At 42.3% G+C, this 20,908-nt stretch overlaps 1 protein-coding gene across 1 annotated transcript in view; it reads left to right on the forward strand.

Moving 5' to 3' along the window:
* Positions 1-20,908, forward strand: part of LOC120932331 (solute carrier family 22 member 5-like) — a 100,353-nt gene that overhangs the window by 67,522 nt on the left and 11,923 nt on the right. Inside the window, exons 6-7 of the mRNA XM_040344645.1 lie at positions 10,118-10,218; positions 14,330-14,544. Of these exons, the coding sequence (XP_040200579.1) occupies positions 10,118-10,218; positions 14,330-14,544 (316 nt within the window). The remainder of the gene's footprint in view (positions 1-10,117; positions 10,219-14,329; positions 14,545-20,908) is intronic.

Below are 20,908 nucleotides of genomic sequence, written 5' to 3' on the forward strand. Positions count from 1 at the left end.
ATTCCCTCACCGATGGCGGGGGCAGCCGAGAGACGAGCGATTGCTTGGCTTTGGCTGCCAACATTGCGGCACCCTGGACAGGTAAGTGTCCTTATTAAAAGTCAGCAGCTGCAGTATTTGTAGCTGCTGGCTTTTTTTTTTTTTTTTCAGGTGGACCTTTGCGTTAACGTATAATTAAAGGCAAAACTTTTTTGTTTAGGATAGAATACAGAGGGATTAGAACACTTGTAAGTTGTTATTGTTTATGCCCCTGTTAGATAGATAGATTCCCCCTCTCTATTTGTCCTGAAAGTAAAAGAAGACCCTAAATTTTGGGTTGTCCCCAGAACTGTAATAGAGGGGAAGTCTTCCACCTGGGACACTAGTTCTAGTGACCTGGAGGTCCCCACTTAATTTGTAGATGTTTCTTCTCACTTCCTGTTTGGCTGTGGGACAGGAAGTGAAGGGAAATCTCCACAATCCGACAGGGGTTATATCCCTCTCTTACTCTATCCAAAATTAGAATGAAAAGGTTTTGCGTATAGTTCTATTAATTTAATTTGAAGTAGACATCCAGCTCAATACACAGCTAAAATAGATACATTTAAACTGTTTTACCTGCCAAAATATTACAAATTTTGTTCAGCCACTCTTGCACACCTCTTCTACACCATATTAAACAGTGGTGACACGGAGAGTACTTTTTAATATAGACCTTTAGCCCTGGTTCACACTGGTGCTATTTGAGATGCGATTTGACATGTCCTAATCGGTACAATGCCACATCTACGCTGCACTGATTTCAAGAAGTAGTTTCTGTACTACTTTTTGCGATTTCAGCCCCGCAATTTACATTGACATCTGTGCAGAAACTGCACAGATGCCGCTGTAATCACGTCCGAAATCGGGACTGACAAGCGGGAGTGAAATTGTGCGAGTTCAGCTGACCTTGCACGACTTCAGTCCCGCAGCCCAGTGTGAACCTGGGCAGAACCACTTAAGGATTGCCTAATGCATATATTCGGCGATGTTCGCCGGCCACCCACGGACGCTCCTCCAGAGAGGCAGAATGGAAATCTGCCAATCTAAACAAAGCAGATGCCCGTTCTAACAGGAGAGTACAGTGAGATTGTCTGTTCCTTTTTCTCTCTCTCTCTCTCTCTCTGTCTGTCTGTCTGTGTCTCTCTCTCTCTCTCTCTCTCTCTCTCTCTCTCTCTCTCTCTCTCTCTCTCTCTCTCTCTCTCTCTCTCTCTCTCTCTCTCTCTCTCTCTCTCTCTCTCTCTCTCTCTCCCCCTCTCTCTCTCTCCCCCCTCCCAGTCAGTCCACTCCCCTCAGTTAGAAACACCTCCCTAGAGGACACATATAACCCTTTCATCACCCCCTAGTGTTAACCCCTTCCCTGCCAGTGTCCTTTATACAGTGATCAGTGGATATTTTTAGCTCTGATCACTGTAATGTCACTGGTCCCAAAAAAGTGGCAAGTGTCCGATCTGCCCGCCGCAATGTCAGTCACGCTCAAAATCGCTGATTGCCATTACTAGTAATAAAATTATAATAAAAATGCCATAAATCTATCCCCTATTTTGTAGACGCTGTAACTTTTGCGCAAACCTATCAAGATACGCTTTATTGTGTTGTTTTTTTGTTTATTTTTTCCAAAAATATGTAGAACAACACATATTGGCCTAAACTGATGAATACCTTTTTTATTTTTTATTTAAAAAAAAAATTATTGGATATGTATTTATACCACAAGTATATATTTCAAAATTGTCAGTCTTTTTTTTTAGCGCAAAAAACGCAGAGGTGATCAAATACCGACAAAAGAAAGCTCTATTTGTGGAGAAAAAAAATACCATTATTGTACCCATTATTTGGGTACAGCGTCGCATGACCTCGCAATTGTCAGTTAAAGAGACGCAATGCCATATTGCAAAAAAGAAAAATGGCCTGGTCACTAAGGGGGTAAATCCTTCCGGGGCTGAAGTGGTTAATCCACTAAAATTTTAAGTGTCTTGTAACCTGCTCGGTCACTGTAAAAATGCACGTGATTGGGTATAGAATGGTTCATTCTGTAGAGGGTCTCTGAACAGGTGTGAGAATAAGTGTTAGGTGGGTGTTGTCCCACAAATGGAATCAGGCTTTACAGCCAGTGGGACGCGCTGCAGGAAGTAAATATGTAAGTGCAGACACACAAGGAGTGTATACTGTATAAAGGTGCCTTGACCAGACTATATTGCACAGAGAGAGACGGTGATCAAACGGGCTAACACCTGAGAGGAAAGCTTTTAGTCTGGGAAGACCAAATAACCAGGAGGCTGAAATATTGTCAAAGTGTAATGCTGAAAACCCCTGCAAGGTCCTTTCGTTCCTGGAAAGTGCTCCGTCTGAAGCGACATATCAGAGTGCCTAGGTCGCAGACATTGCACTGCCTACCTGGTTATTTATTTAGGAGTTCGTTTTTTGGCTTAAACTGAGCATTATAAAATCTGTAGGCATTTAGCCCCTGGTGCATACAATTTTTGCATTTTTGTGCTGGCAGAAGACACCAGTGAATTGTCCAGCCCCGCTACTGGCAGCCTGTAAAAATCTGAGAGGCTGAAAGCTGCAGTGGCTGAATGGTTCACTGAGTGATACTAATGTTTAGGGCAGTATACACCCACGAACAAATGTACAGAATGCAGACTTCTTGCACACTACTTCAGATAATGTGTATTGTTTATCTAGTTGCACAGCAATGATTCTAAAATAGTTGTCTGTGAGATTACACACTAAATCTATTTCTTATCATACTTGGGTTTACTTTTCTGTGAAATCAGTTCAGGTAATTGTTTAGAAAACATAAGGCAAACGCAAGGCCTGCGGGCCGAATCCAGCCTGCCAGGCCATGTCATGTGGCCTTTACAGTTTTTCAGCCAGCTCTAGCTCTCACCCTCTTCTCCTAATTCCTGCACTCTGTATAAGGCATATCCCTGAACCCTGCATTTGTATACAGCACACTCATAAACTCTGCACTTTGTACGTAGCACACTCCTAAACTCTGTACATATGGTAATCCTGACCACTGCACTCTGTACATAGCGCACTCCTAAACTCTGTACGTAAGGCACCCCTAAACCCTGCATACATAGTGCACGCCTAGCACACAGCCAGACCTTTGAGGGCAACTATCCTGTTGATGCGAGGAAAAAAAATAAAATAAAATAAAAACGGGGTGTGTGTGTGTGTGTGTGTGTGTGTGTGTGTGTGTGTGTGTGTGTGTAATATATATATATATATATATATATATATAATATATAAACTTCGGTCCAGTACGTCCATACAAAGATGCATGCAAATGGAGATGGTAGTAAACATTCATGGATAAATATAAAAAAATAAAAGATCATTTAATAAAAAAGATCATTTAATAAAAACTATCTCGTAAATTATCCATAACCCAGACAAGGAACCAGCTATAATCACAGAATTCTACACAAGTGAAGACATAAGGTCACCCACACCATCCAACAGAATCCATACCTAGATCGATAAAGATGTACAATGATCCTCCAACCCAAATGTTATACAATACATAGTGGAGAGACCAGTAAAACAAGTGATAAAGTTATGACCAGCATGCACGGAGATGGGGCATATAATAGCCTCTGTCCTCATGTATGGAGGGAGGCACAGTGAGACTCATTCATAAAAATGACTGACATCCCACTCAAGACCGAGCGGAATGCGAGTCTACAGATAGAATATCCAGAATACCTCCCTCCGACACAGGGACCGGATTGCATCACCCCCTGCCTGGACACCCTAACTTTTTCAATAACCTGGACCCGCATAGCTGTTTTGTCCCCATGATGGCACCTGTTGAAATGTTTGGCCACATTGGTGGACAAAAATAATTTTCCACACTATAGATATGTTCCTGAAACCGATCTCTAAGGCGTCTTGTGGTTCTTCCCACATACAGCATATTACAGATAGCACATGCAACTAAATAAATTACATGGCTAGTATTGTAGTTAAAGAAGGACCCAATATTATACACTTTGTGGTTGGCAGTGGCGCTGAATGTGGTGCCACCAAAAATATGGTTGCAACAGGCACATCTCGCTGCCCCACACCTATAGTTACCCTTGCAATATAGTAAAAATAAGGTACAGCGCTAAGGTGAAAAAATCATTGATACCAATAAGTGAAATATATGATGTCTAAAATAACAAAGAAAAAGATTAACGTGTGTTGAAACAGACAACTGTGAAGAAGGAAGTTCCAAACTAAAACTATTAAAGTCCATAAATTGTGATTCATATCATAGTAAAGGCTGGACGAATGAAAGAAATCTTCTTCCACCAAGAGAACACCTAGTGAGTGAGATGTAGTCTCCTTACCGCAGATGGATGACCGTCATTACAGCGGTCTAAATGGGCACAGGGATATTTAAGGTCTTCCCGGGTAGACTTGCTTCAAATAAAACAGGCAATGACTCCAAAATGAACGCGCTCCAGAAAGTGAGTTGGTGCTTCAACCCTAAAAACAAGAATATACTATTCAATACAGCATACTGCCAACATGTACAGTATACTGTGTTAATTGACTTTAATAGTCAATTAAACCCACTTTTAAAGCAGAGGTTCACCCTAAAAACAAGTATATACCATTCAATCCAGCATACTGCCGACATGTACAGTATGCCATTTTTTTTTTTTTTTCGGTTTACATACCGTAGTATAAGTGGGTGTTCCTATTCAGAGAATAAGTGATTGACGTATGACAAAAACTTCACCCCCGGCGCATAATGCGCATCACCAGTTTCCGAAAGAAGCCAAACGTCGAGTCGGCTCTATACGGCGCCTGCGCACCAACGTTTGGCTTTTTTCAGAAACTGGTGACGCGCCTTTTGCACCGGGGATGAAGCTTTTGTCATATGTCAATCACTTAGTCTCTGAATAGGAACGCCCACTCCCGTGGGATTCACTACCCGGAAGCCGGGGGGAAAATACCTATACTACGGTATGTAAACCGAAAAAAAAAAATGGCATACTGTACATGTCGGCAGTATGCTGGATTGAATGGTATATACGTGTTTTTAGGGTGAACCTCTGCTTTAAAAGTGGGTTTAATTGACTATTAAAGTTGCACTTCTCTGCGTCACAAAGTGGCCCCTAATGTCATTGACCCTCCCAATACTATCCATTTTTTTCAGAACATGGAAGATTTTTTCCCCTGTCGGAAGTGCAAGATTTGTCAAATTAATTCATTCCAAGGGCGGAAGTTAGAATCTTTCCAATCTACTCAGACCAATAAGATATATAATATTGACTCATTCATTACATGTTCTAGTGAATGTGTCGTATATCTTATACAGTGCCCATGCTCTAAGCAGTATATTGGACGGACTAAGAGAGCCCTCCATGTGAGATTAGAGGAACATGTGGGTAATGTTAGGCATGGTTTCCCCAAGCATAATTTATCAAAACATTATGCAAAATATCACAATAAACTAAGGGGACTCTCTTTGTACCTATTGAAAATTTGTGCCCACATTGGAGAGGCACTAATAAGGTTCGTTCAATATCCAAACTTGAAACCAAATGGATATTTGATATGAGATCTTTCATTCCGCATGGGTTGAACGTAGACTGGGATATTAACTGCTTTTTAAATATTGCGTAGGCGTTCCACCTATTGTTTTTAACCATTTTTTTTTTTTTATTATTAATCATGTTGCACATGTTTTAATTTAAATACTTTTTTTTTTTTTTTTTTTTTTTTACATGCTAATTTATCAAATGTTATTATTGTATTTAAATATATTTACATTTCTCATTATATACTTTCTAAATAAGGTTTTTAATGGAGGCTTGTGGTTTGTCTTCCCTATTCCCTTCTCCCAACGCTGGACTCTGTTTTGTGTGTTTTCTCCATTTCTTCCACAAGATGGCACTCTCTTGTCTATGCTCCTATTTACTTCTGCCATGCTCCCATTACGTCGTACGTTTATTACGTTGACGTCCTGTGTGTTTTTTCCATTAAGCCCTTGCATCCGCCCACAGTCAAAATGGATTTGTGTTGCTATTTAAGGGCATCGTGATGACGTGAGACCAGCAACCTATCCCCGACAACATCTTTTGATGACGAAACGCGTAGGTGTGGCCTTGCTGAGTGAAACGTCATCACGTCTTTTGATTAAGGAGACGCGCAGTTACGGAGCCTAGCAGACAGGAGAGAATTTGAGGAGACGCCGCATTCCCTCTACATTTATACTTACTGCACTACTTTTTCAACTTAACTGTAAGTGCAACTTTAATAGTCAATTAAACCCACTTTTAAGCAGTATTACGCTATGGTGTTTCCTTTAGTTTCTCATTCCATGAGTTATTGAAGCACCAACTCACTTTCTGGAGCGAGTTCATTTTGGAGTCATTGCCTGTTTTATTTGAAGCAAGTCTACCCGGGAAGACTTTAAATATACCTGTGCCCATTTAGACCGCTGTAATGACGGTCATCCATCTGCGGTAAGGAGACTACATCTTGCTCACTAGGTGTTCTCTTGGTGGATCGTCCAGCATGATATGAATCACAATTTATGGACTTTAATAGTTTTAGTTTGGAACTTCCTTCTTCACAGTTGTTTGTTTCAACACACGTTAATCTTTTTCTTTGTTATTTTAGACATCATATAGTTCACTTATTGGCATCAATGATTTTTTCACCTTAGCGCTGTACCTTATTTTTATATATTGTTCATTTACTTCTGGTCTCTTAGGTAATTGGTACTGGCAGCTTCTTTTCCCTTATATCAATTTTGGGACTCCCTCACGTTTATTTATTATTTTGTTAGCGCAGTGTTTTGTTTTTTTTATCAATTGGGGAAAATAAAATTCTATTTGTTGACCCTTGCAATATAGCCATGTGACCGATCAAGGAGCTTTGGTATGAAAAAAGCTAGGGGCCAGGGAACAACCCAAAGACGGAGCTCTACGTGAAACAATATTTATCCTGCTTATGCGGCCTACGATGATATGGAGTTTGACAACCCTGGTTTAGACTGTATACAGTAAATACTCTTGTAGCACATTTAATTCATACATTGGCGGCTATACTTTTAAAAAACATTTAACTAAATGTATACCAAAAAAAAGACCTTTTATTGATTTGCATTTTTTATTTTCCTGTTATAAGAGACTGTGTATTGAGGCATAGTAGTGCAAATACATTTTATTCCAAAACCCTGACACATATGGTAGCGTTCCAGGTTTCTTGGCATATGCAAGTAAAGCTTCAAATTAGTTTGAATGCCTAGGAATCCTTTGCTAGTTGACATTTAATGTGGTCTCGTACCATGTTTCTTATTGCAGTAGTGCAGCCAGAGACACATCTGGAAATTGTAGTTTAAGAGCTAAACAACATCACAGCCCCATGGGGATTGTGAAGGCTAAGTTTTGTTTTTCTGTTTTTTAGGAAACTGAAATTTGCTGTCTTCTTATGGCACGCTGCTTTATTTATAATTAGGGGTGCAACGGATCAAAAAACTCACGGTTCGGATCGTTCCTCGGATCAGGAGTCACGGATCGGATCATTTTTCGGATCGGCAAAAAAAAAAATCCCCCCCACTGTAATATGCACATGTCCCCCCCCCCCACCAACTATAGTACCCCCTCGGTGCAGACACCCCCCCTCCTCTCGGTACAGTGACCCCCCCCTCCTCTCGGTACAATGACCCCCCCTTCTTTTGGTACAGTGACCCCCCTTCTTTTGGTACAGTGACCCCCCCTTCTTTTGGTACAGTGGCCCCCCTTCTTTTGGTACAGTGGCCCCCCTTCTTTTGGTACAGTGACCCCCCTTTTGGTACAGTGGCCCCCCTCTAACAGGTACCGACAGACACTCCCCGAGCGTTGTGTCCCACGAGTGCCGGCTCCTCCTCTGTGGGTGTAAACAGAGGAGGGCCGCCGCCGAGTGTACCAAGATGGCCGCGGCTCCGGAGCTAGGCCGAAGCCGCGGCCTTTCCTAATGTTACGGCGGCGGCTCCGGAGCTAGGCCGAAGCCGCGGCCTTTCCTAGCGTTATGGTCGCGGCTCCGGATCTAGGCCGAAGCCGCGGCCATAACATTAGGAAAGGCTGCGGCTTCGGCCTAGCTCCGGAGCCGCCGCCGTAACATTAGGAAAGGCCGCTGCTTCGGCCTAGCTCCGGAGCCACCGCCGTAACATTAGGAAAGGCCGCTGCTTCGGCCTAGCTCCGGAGCCGTGGCAAACCTGCGGATCACAGTGTGTTCCGATCCGACGGGGGTGACCCGTTCGGATCACGGATCAACTGTGATCCGTTGCACCCCTATTTATAATATATATTTAGACATTGCACATTTTTTCGATTCTTTATTTGACAAAAAAATTCCCATAGAACATTGCACATTTAACATTCACAAAAAAATCAAATAGTGGTGTTGCGCTCCCTCATGAAATAACATGTAAACCTAGATATATGAATGCAGAGAGAATAAATTATATAAATAGATATATAAAGTGCTGCTGTGCTGCAAACAAGTGACTACAGGTGCAATGATATAAAGTGCAATGATAATAAATATTCAAAAATTGATAATAATTAGAATAAAAAAAACAATGCATGTAGAATTAGAAACAAATGAAAATAAAGTCCATTGTGAGTGTGGCAAAAGGTGCTAAAGTGCTGGCGAATCTCGGAAGGGGAAAATCAATTCCTCTGGATCCAAGGTGCAGAGTGTAGTGTTGCTGGTGCTCTGTAACAGTAACAGGTGGCACTGTGACTTCTTTGAGAGGTGGCTCTTCAGTGTAAGTAACACCCATGGGTGTACTACCTTCTTACCTTACTGCTGTAAGGTAAGCAGCATTGAAAGATATGGTGGAATGCTAGGTCATTCGAAGTGGGGGAGGGGATTCCTCTTTTCTTCTCCAGAGTTTCCAGTAATGTGTGGGTGCGGAATGGCGGGCCACTCGGGGGCTCAAACATGGATGGAGAAATAAGAGAATACAGAGCCTCTTGGTGTAGTACCTTTAACAATTTATTTAGATAAAAAAGGTACTCACATTTCAAAAGATGTAAAGTGCATTGCATAAAAACGAGCAGCGAGCTCGGGACCTTGTTGCGTCACTTCCAGTGTCTGTACGCTTGCGTCCTACGCGTTACATCACTCTCACGTGACTTCAACGGGGATTGCACATTTAACATTACTACCTCTAAAATTATCACAGTCAAAAATGTATGCACATAAGAAAGCCATTATAAAGAGTACCTCCACTTTTGTTGAGAAAAAAAAAACAATCTCTACTGGGTGAGCATTGTGCATTGCAAGGATTTTAACAAACATTGAGTCCTACCTTTTATTGTCCTGAATAAATAGCTGTTGAGTGAATCTGAAAAGGAGTGCCTTTTTCAATATTAATCAGCTGGTGAACTTGCAGTGTTCTAATAAGGAAAGTTGCAGAGTCTGCATCCCTTTAGAAGTGATTAACCATTTGGGAGCATCTTGCCAAATGTAATTTTTGTTGCAGAGGATGCCTAATATCTGATTTGTATGTTGTGTCTGGGAAAATTAAGTGAGCCAATTACACAAGCAGGAAATGACAAACCTGGTTCTATACGTCAACTGTGTACATAGGGCCTCCGGGTTGCCATATTGCATTGAATTTTACAGAAAAGTACAGCTGCTGCAGATTGAAAAAGGAAAGAAATACACACCCTCATGAAAAAGTAATCTCATATTTTATAAGATTTGTTTATTAAAAACCTATTTGAAAAAAAAAGGAACATTTTAAATAACCTTTAATTGCAATTGGGACGGGGGATTCAATTCAATAAAGTTGCTATGCCACTTTTCTGGCGTTTAATTCCTCTAGTTAATGTATGGTACCAAATTCATGAAGCATTTGCTACACTTTTGGATTGGTTCTGACAGTGGCTTGTGTACCCAATTCAGGTAGTCCTAAATGTGCCACTTTTACATTGTGTCACATTGAAATGCGCCAAATGTAAAGTGGAGCTAGCCAAGACCAACCCTTGTATGTACCGCTGCCTGCGCCGATCCTTATGAATTCCAGGGAGTGCGTCTTGTGTTACATTTATAATGTGTTCTATTATTTTTTTATTTCTTGTTTTTTTATTTCCAGCTGCAGGATGTGAAGGACCAGTCTCACAAGCCTTACACCTTTTTGGACCTCATTAAAACAACGAATATCCGTATTGTGACATTTCTATCAATTTTTCTCTGGTGGGTAGCAAACTCGCAGGCGATAATGAAGAATCTACATTTACCACTGTAAAAATGTGAGCAAAGTGATTAATAAATCTGTTTGCTGCTGCTCTTTCATTGCCCAATCAGCAGACTGGGGCAGGTCAGTGACTGAGCTGTTTTTGCTAATTGCACTGAAAAATCATAAGGTCACCAACTTGGCAATGCTGTTAAGAAAGTTACATTCACAGTTACATAGTAGGCGAGGTTGAAAAAAAGATACAAGTCTATCAAGTCCAACCTATGTGTGTGATTTTATGTCAGTATTACATTGCATGCGCCGTAGACATTGGTTTTGGGGAAAATCTCTCCTTAACCGTATGGGTTAAGGAGATATTTCTTGCACCTACAGGTAAGCCATAATCTTGGCTTACCTGTAGGTCTAAGTGGTCTGTAATGCCACGTACACAGGACCGATGGATTTTTTCATCAGATATCCGATGAAGCTGACTTTCATCAGTCTTGCCTACACACCATCAGTTAAAAATCCGTTTGTGTCAGAACACGGTGGCGTAAAACACAACGACGTGCTGAGAAAAATGAAGTTCAATGCTTCCGAGCATGCGTCGACTTGATTCTGAGCATGCGTGGATTTTTAACCGATGGACTTGCCCACAGACGATCGTTTTTTCTATCGGTTTTTTAACCATCAGATCATTTTAAAACAGGTTCTACGTTTTTTCACCGATGGGGGGAAAAAAAACGATGGGGCCCACACACGATCGGTTTGTCTGATGAAAACCGTTTTCATTAGACGAACCGATCGTGTGTATGCGGCATTAGGGTTTACAACCACTTTAACCACTCAACCTTTTTTTTTTTTTTTTTTGCTATTTAGCATTTTATTTTATTTTTTATTCAGCACTGTGCTACTTTAACTGGCAATTGTGTGGTCATGCAACACTGTACGCAAATTATATTTTTATAATTTTTTTCATACAAATAGAGCTTTCTTTTTGTAGTATTTGATCACCACAGTTTTTTTGTATTTTTATTCTATCAATGAAAAAGCCCAGAACATTTTGAAAATAACAATATTGTCTACTTTCTGTTATAAAACATACTCGATAAAAAAAAAAAAATCGAATTTCTTCATAAATTCATAAGGCTCTGTGGGTTACACATGTATTTGCAAATGCGTGCCGACAAAACCCATGCTTTTAACTAGGGTTGTCCCGATACCATTTTTTTAGAACCGAGTACAAGTACCGATACTTTTTTTCATGTACTCACCGATACTTTTTTTTAAATGTGTCCCCAAATGCAGCCATGTCCCCCCACATATGCAGCCATGTCCCCCCACATATGCAGCCATGTCCCCCCACATATGCAGCCATGTCCCCCCACATATGCAGCCATGTCCCCCCACATATGCAGCCATGTCCCCCACATAATGCAGCCATGTCCCCCACATAATGCAGCCATGTCCCCCACATAATGCAGCCATGTCCCCCACATAATGCAGCCATGTCCCCCACATAATGCAGCCATGTCCCCCACATAATGCAGCCATGTCCCCCACATAATGCAGCCATGTCCCCCACATAATGCAGCCATGTCCCCCACATAATGCAGCCATGTCCCCCACATATTGCAGCCATGTCCCCCACATATTGCAGCCATGTCCCCCACATATTGCAGCCATGTCCCCCACATATTGCAGCCATGTCCCCCACATATTGCAGCCATGTCCCCCACATAATGCAGCCATGTCCCCCACATAATGCAGCCATGTCCCCTACATAATGCAGCCATGTCTCCCACATAATGCAGCCATGTCCCCCACATAATGCAGCCATGTCCCCCACATATTCCGTCCAATCCCACGCAAGGGGCAGTGTCTATACGCGGCGTGGCGGGGATACAGCAATTTAAACCAAAGCTGTAATGTTCCCCGCACGCTGATTAACGCGGCTACGGCGGGTTTGCGGGGGGGGGGGGGACAAGTATTCGGCCAGGCATCGGGGGCATTTGCGGGAGTACAAGTACTCCCGCAAATACTCGGTATCGGGACAACCCTACTTTTAACGCATACTGTTAGACAGGTTGATTTGGTTGTCTGCAAGCTGGTCAGTAAGTAAGTTCAATCACAGTAGGGGATGCGTGCATGTGCGCTCAAAACCCAGAAGCAAGCTGGTGAGCCACAGTAAATCTGCTGTCGGTGGGTGATGCGTGCACGTGCGCTCAAAACCCAGAAGCAAGCTGGTGACCCACAGTAAATCTGCTGTGGGTGGGTGGCAAGCAGTTGATTTGTGCTCAATTTCTTCTACAATTTGGTTACTTTTTTTTGCTAAAGGTCTTCAACATTATAGAACATGTTCAGTTGAATGTGATTAACTACTATATAAAGTGAAAATATACCTGCATATAATATAACTTTATTGCCAGTAATAGCCAACAATCTAACAGCACCACTAAACCCGAGGCTGGTTCAGATTTCTAATGAGTACTGAGGTCAAAACAAGGTTGGTTTTTGACTATAATGATGAGAACATTTGAAGCATGAAACACTTTTTTCTCAAAGGAATGAAATTCTTACTTTTGAATGTGGTTTTCATTTGGGAAAAATCGCACATATTGTAATCAAAACCTGTTTATTTAACCACTTGCTTACTGGGCACTTAAACCCCCTTCCTGCCCAGACCAATTTTCCGCTTTCAGCGCTGTCACACTTTGAATGACAATTGCGCGGTCATGCAACGATGTACCCAAATTAATTTTTTTATATAGATTTTTTTTTCCCACAAATAGAGCTTTCGTTGTGTGGTATTTAATCACTGCTGTTTCATTTTTTTTATCAATAAAAGAAAAAGAAAAGCCTGAAAATTTAAAAAAACAAAACTTTTATATTTTGTTATAACATTTTGCAATCCGTTTTTCTCCTTCATTGATGTACACTGATGGGGGGGCACTAATTGGCACCACTGGTGAGCATTGATGGGCGGCACTGGCAGGTGGCACTGGTGGGCACAGATGAGGTGGCTGTGGCTCTTTCTCTTTGGGACCGATGTCCCTTTTGTCCCTTTCACAGAAGCCGGTGATCAGCTTTTTTTTCTCTTCACGTCACTTTGTCAGCGTGAGGAAAAAAAAAAAAAAAACAATTACCGATCTTCTGTTTACATCACGTGGTCGGCTATCATTGGCTGACAGCTGATCACGTGGTAGGGGGCGGGATCGGCCCCTTACTCCGATCTGTGATCAGCTGATTCTTATTGACTCAGTGATCACAGAGCGTGCCCCACAGGGGGCGTGCGTGAAGCGTGCAATAGGGAAGAGCGTCTCGGCAATGTAGGTCCACGCTGTAGCCATCATTCGGCTATAGCACGGACGCGAGGAGGTTAAAGGGGTTGTAAAGTCAGAAGCTATCACTTATTACATTCTGGGCTTGTAAGGTGTACAGTGGCTAAGATTTTTCTCTACTTGTTCTGTGGATTACATGGGGGTCAGGGCGGACTCCTAGCCTGACCTGCACCCTCAGTGGAACAGGCCGAATGGGGGACATAGAATATTCTGATTGATCTTTCTATGAGCATTCGACCACAAATCTAACCATGTATGGCCAGTAGCCCACTTAAAGCAATATGTATTCACTTAAATCTCTTTTTTATTGGCAAGCTGTTAGATTTCTACATTGCTCTTTTTCAGAATGCTATTTACACTGCACTACACCTCCAGATTATACATATGTTTTGTGAGTTTGTAATTTGGTCTTTTTTTTCCTTGTTTTACATACAAGCCCAACTCAAGCCAAAACTCTTCTTCTTCTTATTTTATTTTTTTCTGTTGGTAGAGGAAGTGATTGGAAATCTCCCCAATGGGGACACAGCCTGAAACAAAGCAACATTTTAACTAAAATTGCAATGACCACTCACCTCAGTTCTTGTCCTGACGTTAGACTTTAAGGGATAGGTATGACAATATCCCCTCAAAGGGTCAAGGACAGCAAAAGAAAGTTAACAGTAATTTCCTTTTTCAAAGTCTATCCGTAATTTAAAAAAATAAATAAGTTGGTGAGAGTTGGGCTTTAATTTGCATTGAGTTACCGAAGATGTTTACCTTTGCATCACCTTTCAAAATATATCTTTTACAGGATGATTATATCTGTAGGATATTTTGGATTATCACTAAATACTCCTAATTTGCATGGTGACCCTTACATAAATTGTTTCCTGTCTGCTATCATTGAAGTCCCTGCATATGTCATAGCATGGGTGCTGCTCCGAAGCTTCTCTCGCAGATACTCCACGTCAAGCACACTGTTTCTTGGGGGTGTGGTTCTTCTTTTAATCCAGCTTGTGCCTCAAGGTGAGATGTGCTTAGTATTTACATTTTACATTATTTGCCAATATTGTAATCCTTTTTTTTATTCAACAATTGCAGAACCATTAGGCCTCATGTACACTTTTGCGGTTAAACGCGAGTTCAGAGGCAGTTGGACGCTTTTTTCAACTGCCCCTGAACACATTCAATGTCATCTTATGTGACCATGAACACAGTCTCGTTTACAGTTTATATATATATATATATATATATATATATATATATATATATATATATATATATATATATATATATATATATATATATATATATATACATTTTTTATTATCATTATATATTTTTTAAATGCTTCTAAACGCAAGCGCAGCAAAACGCCATTAAACTCGACATGTAAATGCGGAAAAACAGGCATTTTAAACGTGGATTACTATCTGTCAAGTTAAATCATTTAGGAGCAGTTGTAAGAACGTCCCATGTACATGGAGCCTTACTGGTTTTTTTTTAATCAGTAACGGTTCTGCAGCAATGAAGCCCTGTTGAAGGCAGATTTCTAGAAGACACCTCATTAGGTTAAATGAGAACTCAAGAATAATATGGGCAGGCGATGTGTTTTATCGGTCTTACCTCCATGCTATTTCAAGAATTGGCTCATCTATAAGTCTTGCAGTGAGCACTTTATGGTATGGTAGATGGCCACATTAACCAACAAGGAGGGTGGAAAGCCATGGACCACAGTGTGCTTACACAGAGTCTGTTTGGTCTTGCATAATAAAGCAGGCAGGGTTGTTTTGGGGGCTACCCTGTGAAGGCACTTATAGTGGAAGTCCAGGCTATTATACAGGATTTATATAGCGACAACAGTTTGTGCAACACTTTACAACATGAGGGCAGACAGTACAGTTACAATACAATTTGATACAGGGGGAATCAAGTTATGCAAAAGGTAATAACTGTGGGGGCTGATCTGATGGAGAAAATGAAGTACAGTCGTTAAGTAGGAGCAAGATGGGCTTCTCTGAAGAGAAGGGTTTTCAGGGATCATCTAAAAGCAAACAGAGTAGAAGATAGTCAGATTGAGGTAGGGAGTTCCAGAGGATGGGAGAGGCTCATGAAAAATCCTGGAGGGGAGCATGGGAGGAGGTGACAAGGGAACTAGAGAGCAGGAGGTCTTGGGAGGAACGTAGAGTTCAATTTGGTTGATATTTTGAGACTAGGTTAGTGATGTAGTTAGGGGCAGAGTTGTGGATGGCTTTGTAAGTTAGTATTTTGAATTTAATTTGTTGTGTGAGTGGAAGCCAGTGGGGGGGGGGGGGGGGAATTGGCAGAGAGGGTGGGCAGACACTGAATGGTTGGCAAGGTGGATAATTCTCGCAGCAGCATTCATGATGGACTAGAGGGAGGATAGCATATGTAAGGGTAATCCTGTGAGGAGGGAGTTGCAGTTGTCGAGGTGGGAGCTTTGTTGTGTGATTTAAACAAACTAAGCTTAAAAAGGCTCCCACCCACCTTCGAAAAAACAATACTAACTACCTTGTAGCACAGGGGTGTCCAAACTTTTTTCAAAGAGGGCCAGATTTGATGAAGTGAACATGCGTGAGGGCCGACCATTTTGCTTGAAATTCTTTGAACCATTAAAACTCGGTCTAAGTGTCTTCGTCTGAGCACTAATACACTGACCAACAAGAATTATCTTGCCTTTGTGGCTGAAGAGATGAGCTTGGGCGTGTTATTTGGATATACCGTATTGATCGGTGTATAACACGCAGCTTCACTTTAAGAGGTAAGTTTCAGACAAAAAAATAATAATTTTGAATTAAAAACTGTGAAGCAAAATAAGGGTCAGTGCCCATGAATGCAGCCTTACCATTGCCATAAATGCAGTCTCTGAATGCAGTCTCTGAATGCAGCCTCGCCATTGCCACAAATGCAGCCTCGCCGTTGCCACGAATGCAGCCTCGCCGTTGCCACGAATGCAGCCTCGCCGTTGCCACGAATGCAGCCTCGCCGTTGCCACGAATGCAGCCTCGCCGTTGCCACGAATGCAGCCTCGCCGTTGCCACGAATGCAGCCTCGCCGTTGCCACGAATGCAGCCTCGCCGTTGCCACAAATGCAGCCTGATCGATGCCTATCTGCAGCCTCGGATGGGACAGGGAGGGGAGTGGTGTAGGACGAGCGCCAACAGATTGCATACAGGAGAATCTCCTGTTTACACGGTAGCCTCTTTAATACAAAGTTCTGCTGTCTTATGATAGACAGAACAGTCATCCAATGGCATCCCAGGAGACGGGACTTCCTATTGCAGAGTAAAGAGGAGATTTTCATGTATGTAATCTGACGGCACTCATCCCACCCCCCTCCCTGTCCCATCCGAGGCAGTGACGATAAATACAGTATATATCTTTTGTGGCCCTGGGGTCCACATTAAACCAGAACGCGGGCCGCAATTGGCCCCCGGGCCTGACTTTGGACATGCCTGTTGTAGAAGGAAGATGCTTATACTTGCCTATTCTCAGTGCGCTGTGATCCAGTCACGTGATCGGCCCCCAGCAGCTGGCTTTAGGGTTGAGGAGGGACAACTAATGGATGCCCCATAGTGAGCCTATGGGTGACGTCACTGCCCAAGCAGTTCATCTGTTGCTGGTACTCTCTCCTCTCCCTTGAAGCTGGCCTTTGGGAAGATCACTTCACCAGACCTTAACGCTCTGAGAATAGGCAAGTTTAAGCATCTTCCTTTTACAGGGGTGTTTGAATTGGTGTTAAGTGGGTAGGAGCCATTTTAAGCTTAGTTCTACCCTGGACTTCTACTTTAAAGCTGATCTACAGGTAGATATAAAATACACAAATGAATGTAGCTCTGTATTTATAAATAAATCTTTATCTGTATTTTCTTTATCGTTCATTGCGGGACATAGGAAATTAAATACCGCAGCCTAAAGGAGGTTTGGTACTTTGTTAATAAAACAAAATTGTAAGCTAGCCACCATATAACCTCCTCTACCCAGCATGCCTCAGTTTTTTTTTTTTTTTTGCTAGTGCCCTATTAAGATGGACAATTTTTTCTACTCTCTTGAGATAAATATAATCTCTTCTTGCAAAATTTATTTTTCTTCATTAAAAAGTTTTCCTTCTACCAGATCCCAGCCCTTGCTAAATGGGAGAGAGACCTGGGCACGCAGCTGTCGGCCATTAAAAAACAAAATATAGTCCGTTTCACACACAAATCGTCCTTGTGCGCGAAAACTCAAGAGACGAACTATAAAATCCTCACACGCTGGTACAGGACCCCTGACCTTCTGAATAGACTGTTCCCCGAAACAACCGCCACTTGCTGGAGATGCCAGCAGGATAGAGGCACCCTACTGCACATATTTTGGTCGTGTCCGCGGCTCAGGGGCTTCTGGGGAGAGGTGCGCCGGATCACCCAAAAATTTACAGGGAGTATGGTACCGGATGACCCGGCTTACTTTCTCCTACACGCGACCGACATGTCGCCTGGAGTCTGTAAAAAGTCAGTGGTTCGTCACCTTTTAGACGCAGCCAGGGCCTGTGTGCCTCTCCGCTGGAAATCCCCTCACCCGCCGACCATAGCTCTATGGCTAAACAAAGTAGATGAGATCAGTCGTATGGAGGACTTGATCCTCTCCAGCCAACAACGGCAGGAGACGTATACTGAGACGTGTGCAATTATACAACGTCTTTAAGTACTCAGATGAAGGCCAGCGGCTTAGGGAGACAGACTGTCCCCCGCCGGCTCAGCCATAGGTATGTCTCCTATTTCTCAGATAAACTGACTGAACAGGAACGGGGGGGGGGGAAAAAACGCTATACGCCCTCAGGGGCGCTTTTGTGCTAACCCTGCTCGTGCTTTGTATGGATACTTAGGCCTCTTCCTAGCCATGATCCAGGTTTAAAATTTTTCTTGCAGCAAACAAGTTCCTCTTTCTAAAGTTTTAAGAAGAAAGGGTTTATCTAGCACACGACAATGAGAACACCTGTGATATAGTTCAGTATGATATTGTCTTATTTGTTTTGTTTGGAATTTGTCCATATATGCTTTGGGAAAAATTCAGAGCGTATCCAAGGAACTCTGTGAGTAATGTAAAAGAGAGAGGGAGGGAGACGCTTCTAAGTTCAATATTATAAAGTTATTTTTAATAGCGCAAACATAAATGCACTTGCAGAAATAAAGGGCAATACAGATAAAAGTAATTGAAAAAAAACAGCATGGGTTTTCTCACTGCACAGGATGCTGTCTGCAGGGCAGGAAGTAAAGGATCTCCTTCACTTTCTGCCCTGCAGACAGCATCCTGTGCAGTGAGAAAACACAGCTGATCACTGGGGAAAACCAGATTACTGGCACCCCTCAAGGAGGATCCTTTACCTGACAGATTTGCCTATGATGCCTTTATTTCTGTAAGTGCATTTATGTTTGCGCTATTAAAAAAAACGTTATAATATTGCACTTGGGTGCGCTTCCCTCCCTCCTCTCTTTTTTTCTTTCTAAGGTTTAATGCTCAGATGTTAGGATCCAAAAGACATCCCTCTGTGAGATTCTCCATGAGAGCCTTGGGCCTTATGGTCTTCTTATTCAAGCCTGTTCCCGTCCCTGAGTTCCACTCAAGGCCTCTCCAACACAACATTCTGCTGGCCTAGAATAAACCCACTCCATTTCTCAGCTTCCCTCCAACCAAGCGAGGATCTCTCTAGCTTGGTGGATTGCCAATCCAGCCTTGGAAAAGGGAAAGTCATTTCACACTCATGGAAGGTGATGACGGATGCCAGCCTCACAGACTGGAAAGGTGTGTTCCAGTTTTTCATAGTTCAGGAAACCTGGTCACCCAGGGAAAGAAAAACTCCCCATCAATATTTTGAAGCTCACAGCAATGAAATTGGCTCTGCACCACTGGACTCCCCTTCTTCAAGGACACCCAGTCAGTGTGCAGTCAAGGAATTCCAAGGCAGTGGTCTATACATAGATATAATCAGGGGGTGCCAGCTGCAAAATAGATTTATCTTAGGGTATTTCCTCTGTTCTTGGCTATTGTTGTAGCTCAAAATAGGTGCCAAGAGTTTCACAGCACAAACCACCACTGAGGGTTGCTGAGTTGCAACACCTTCTCCACAGATGCCTAAAATAGCAAATAACACAAAAAGCAAACTATTTTGCAGTGATCACTTCTCAGCAGTATTTTTCAGTATAGCATTTTTTTTCATCTAATAAAAATAATGTAACATTATCCAAGTCGGCTGATATACCACTCTAGTGCAAGTTTGTCATTGACGGGCCACATTTGTGGGTTGTACCAATGGCATGGAAAATCACATGCAATATAATGTGCATTTAAAAAATATATAGAAATATAAGGTGAATATCGCTGTATCTACACCCTAGTCCGTCAAAGAAACGTTTTATATATAAATTTAATTTGCACTTGTAATGTTTTGTAGGCCTCTCATCTTCTCTGAGGACAGACCTCATGTGGAGTCAATGCATAGTCAGATTGAAATGTCAGATTCCGGTTTCTTTAGTGCACAGAACAATGAAGTATGTGACATTCCATTTGCAGTGTATACCACTCTCTTCCATTTAGCCCAGGCACTCTATTCTCCTGCATTCATTGCAAGGATTTGTTCATATGATCTTGATTCTTCCCCAATCAAGATTAAAGTGATGCTAAAGGCTCTAATTTAAAAAATTAACGTGTCATACTCTCTGGGCTCCCCCTGAGCTCCCGAACCGTGCTTTGTGTCTATAAGATACACAGCGGCACTTGGTCCCATGCGCCAATGGCTCCCGCAGCTATCTCTGAGCCAATGAGGAAGCAGAGAGCTGGGACAGCAGCTGCTCTCATGCACGATGCTAGATGGATATCCTGCTAACAAGCTCAATATTCAAGTGGTTTTGAGGGGGTACAAGCTGTATACTGAAGGTTTTTACCTTCATGCATAGAATGCATGAAGGTAAAAAAACCTTCAGCCTTTACAACTGTTTTAACCCATGTTTGGGGGTACAGGAATTTATTTGAAGAACACAAGTACTTTCAGATACCTTGGCATTGTTTTTACCTTAGATATGTTTCAGACCAAGCCGGATTAATTTTTTTTCTCGAATCGTCTTCCAGGGCAGCATCCGAGAGGCTCCTCCTCCCTGGAACAGGAAACAGAGGTCCATCATTATAAATTTCACAGTCTCACCTGCGTGCCTCAGTTGTTGTGTTTCCTTCGGACCCACAGGAGCTGCAAGAAATGTTTATTATTTTACCTTGTCTTTTTGCTAGTAGCAGGAGGCCCCCTGCCAGCATCCCATTCAGCCAAACGGGCCTTGGGACAGCGAGCAGGAGCAGCAATTTTGAGCATAAAAAAACTTGCTCTGCCTGAGATTTCACC

The sequence above is a fragment of the Rana temporaria genome, chromosome 3 (genome assembly GCF_905171775.1).
Source record: "Rana temporaria chromosome 3, aRanTem1.1, whole genome shotgun sequence".
NCBI lineage: Eukaryota > Metazoa > Chordata > Amphibia > Anura > Ranidae > Rana > Rana temporaria.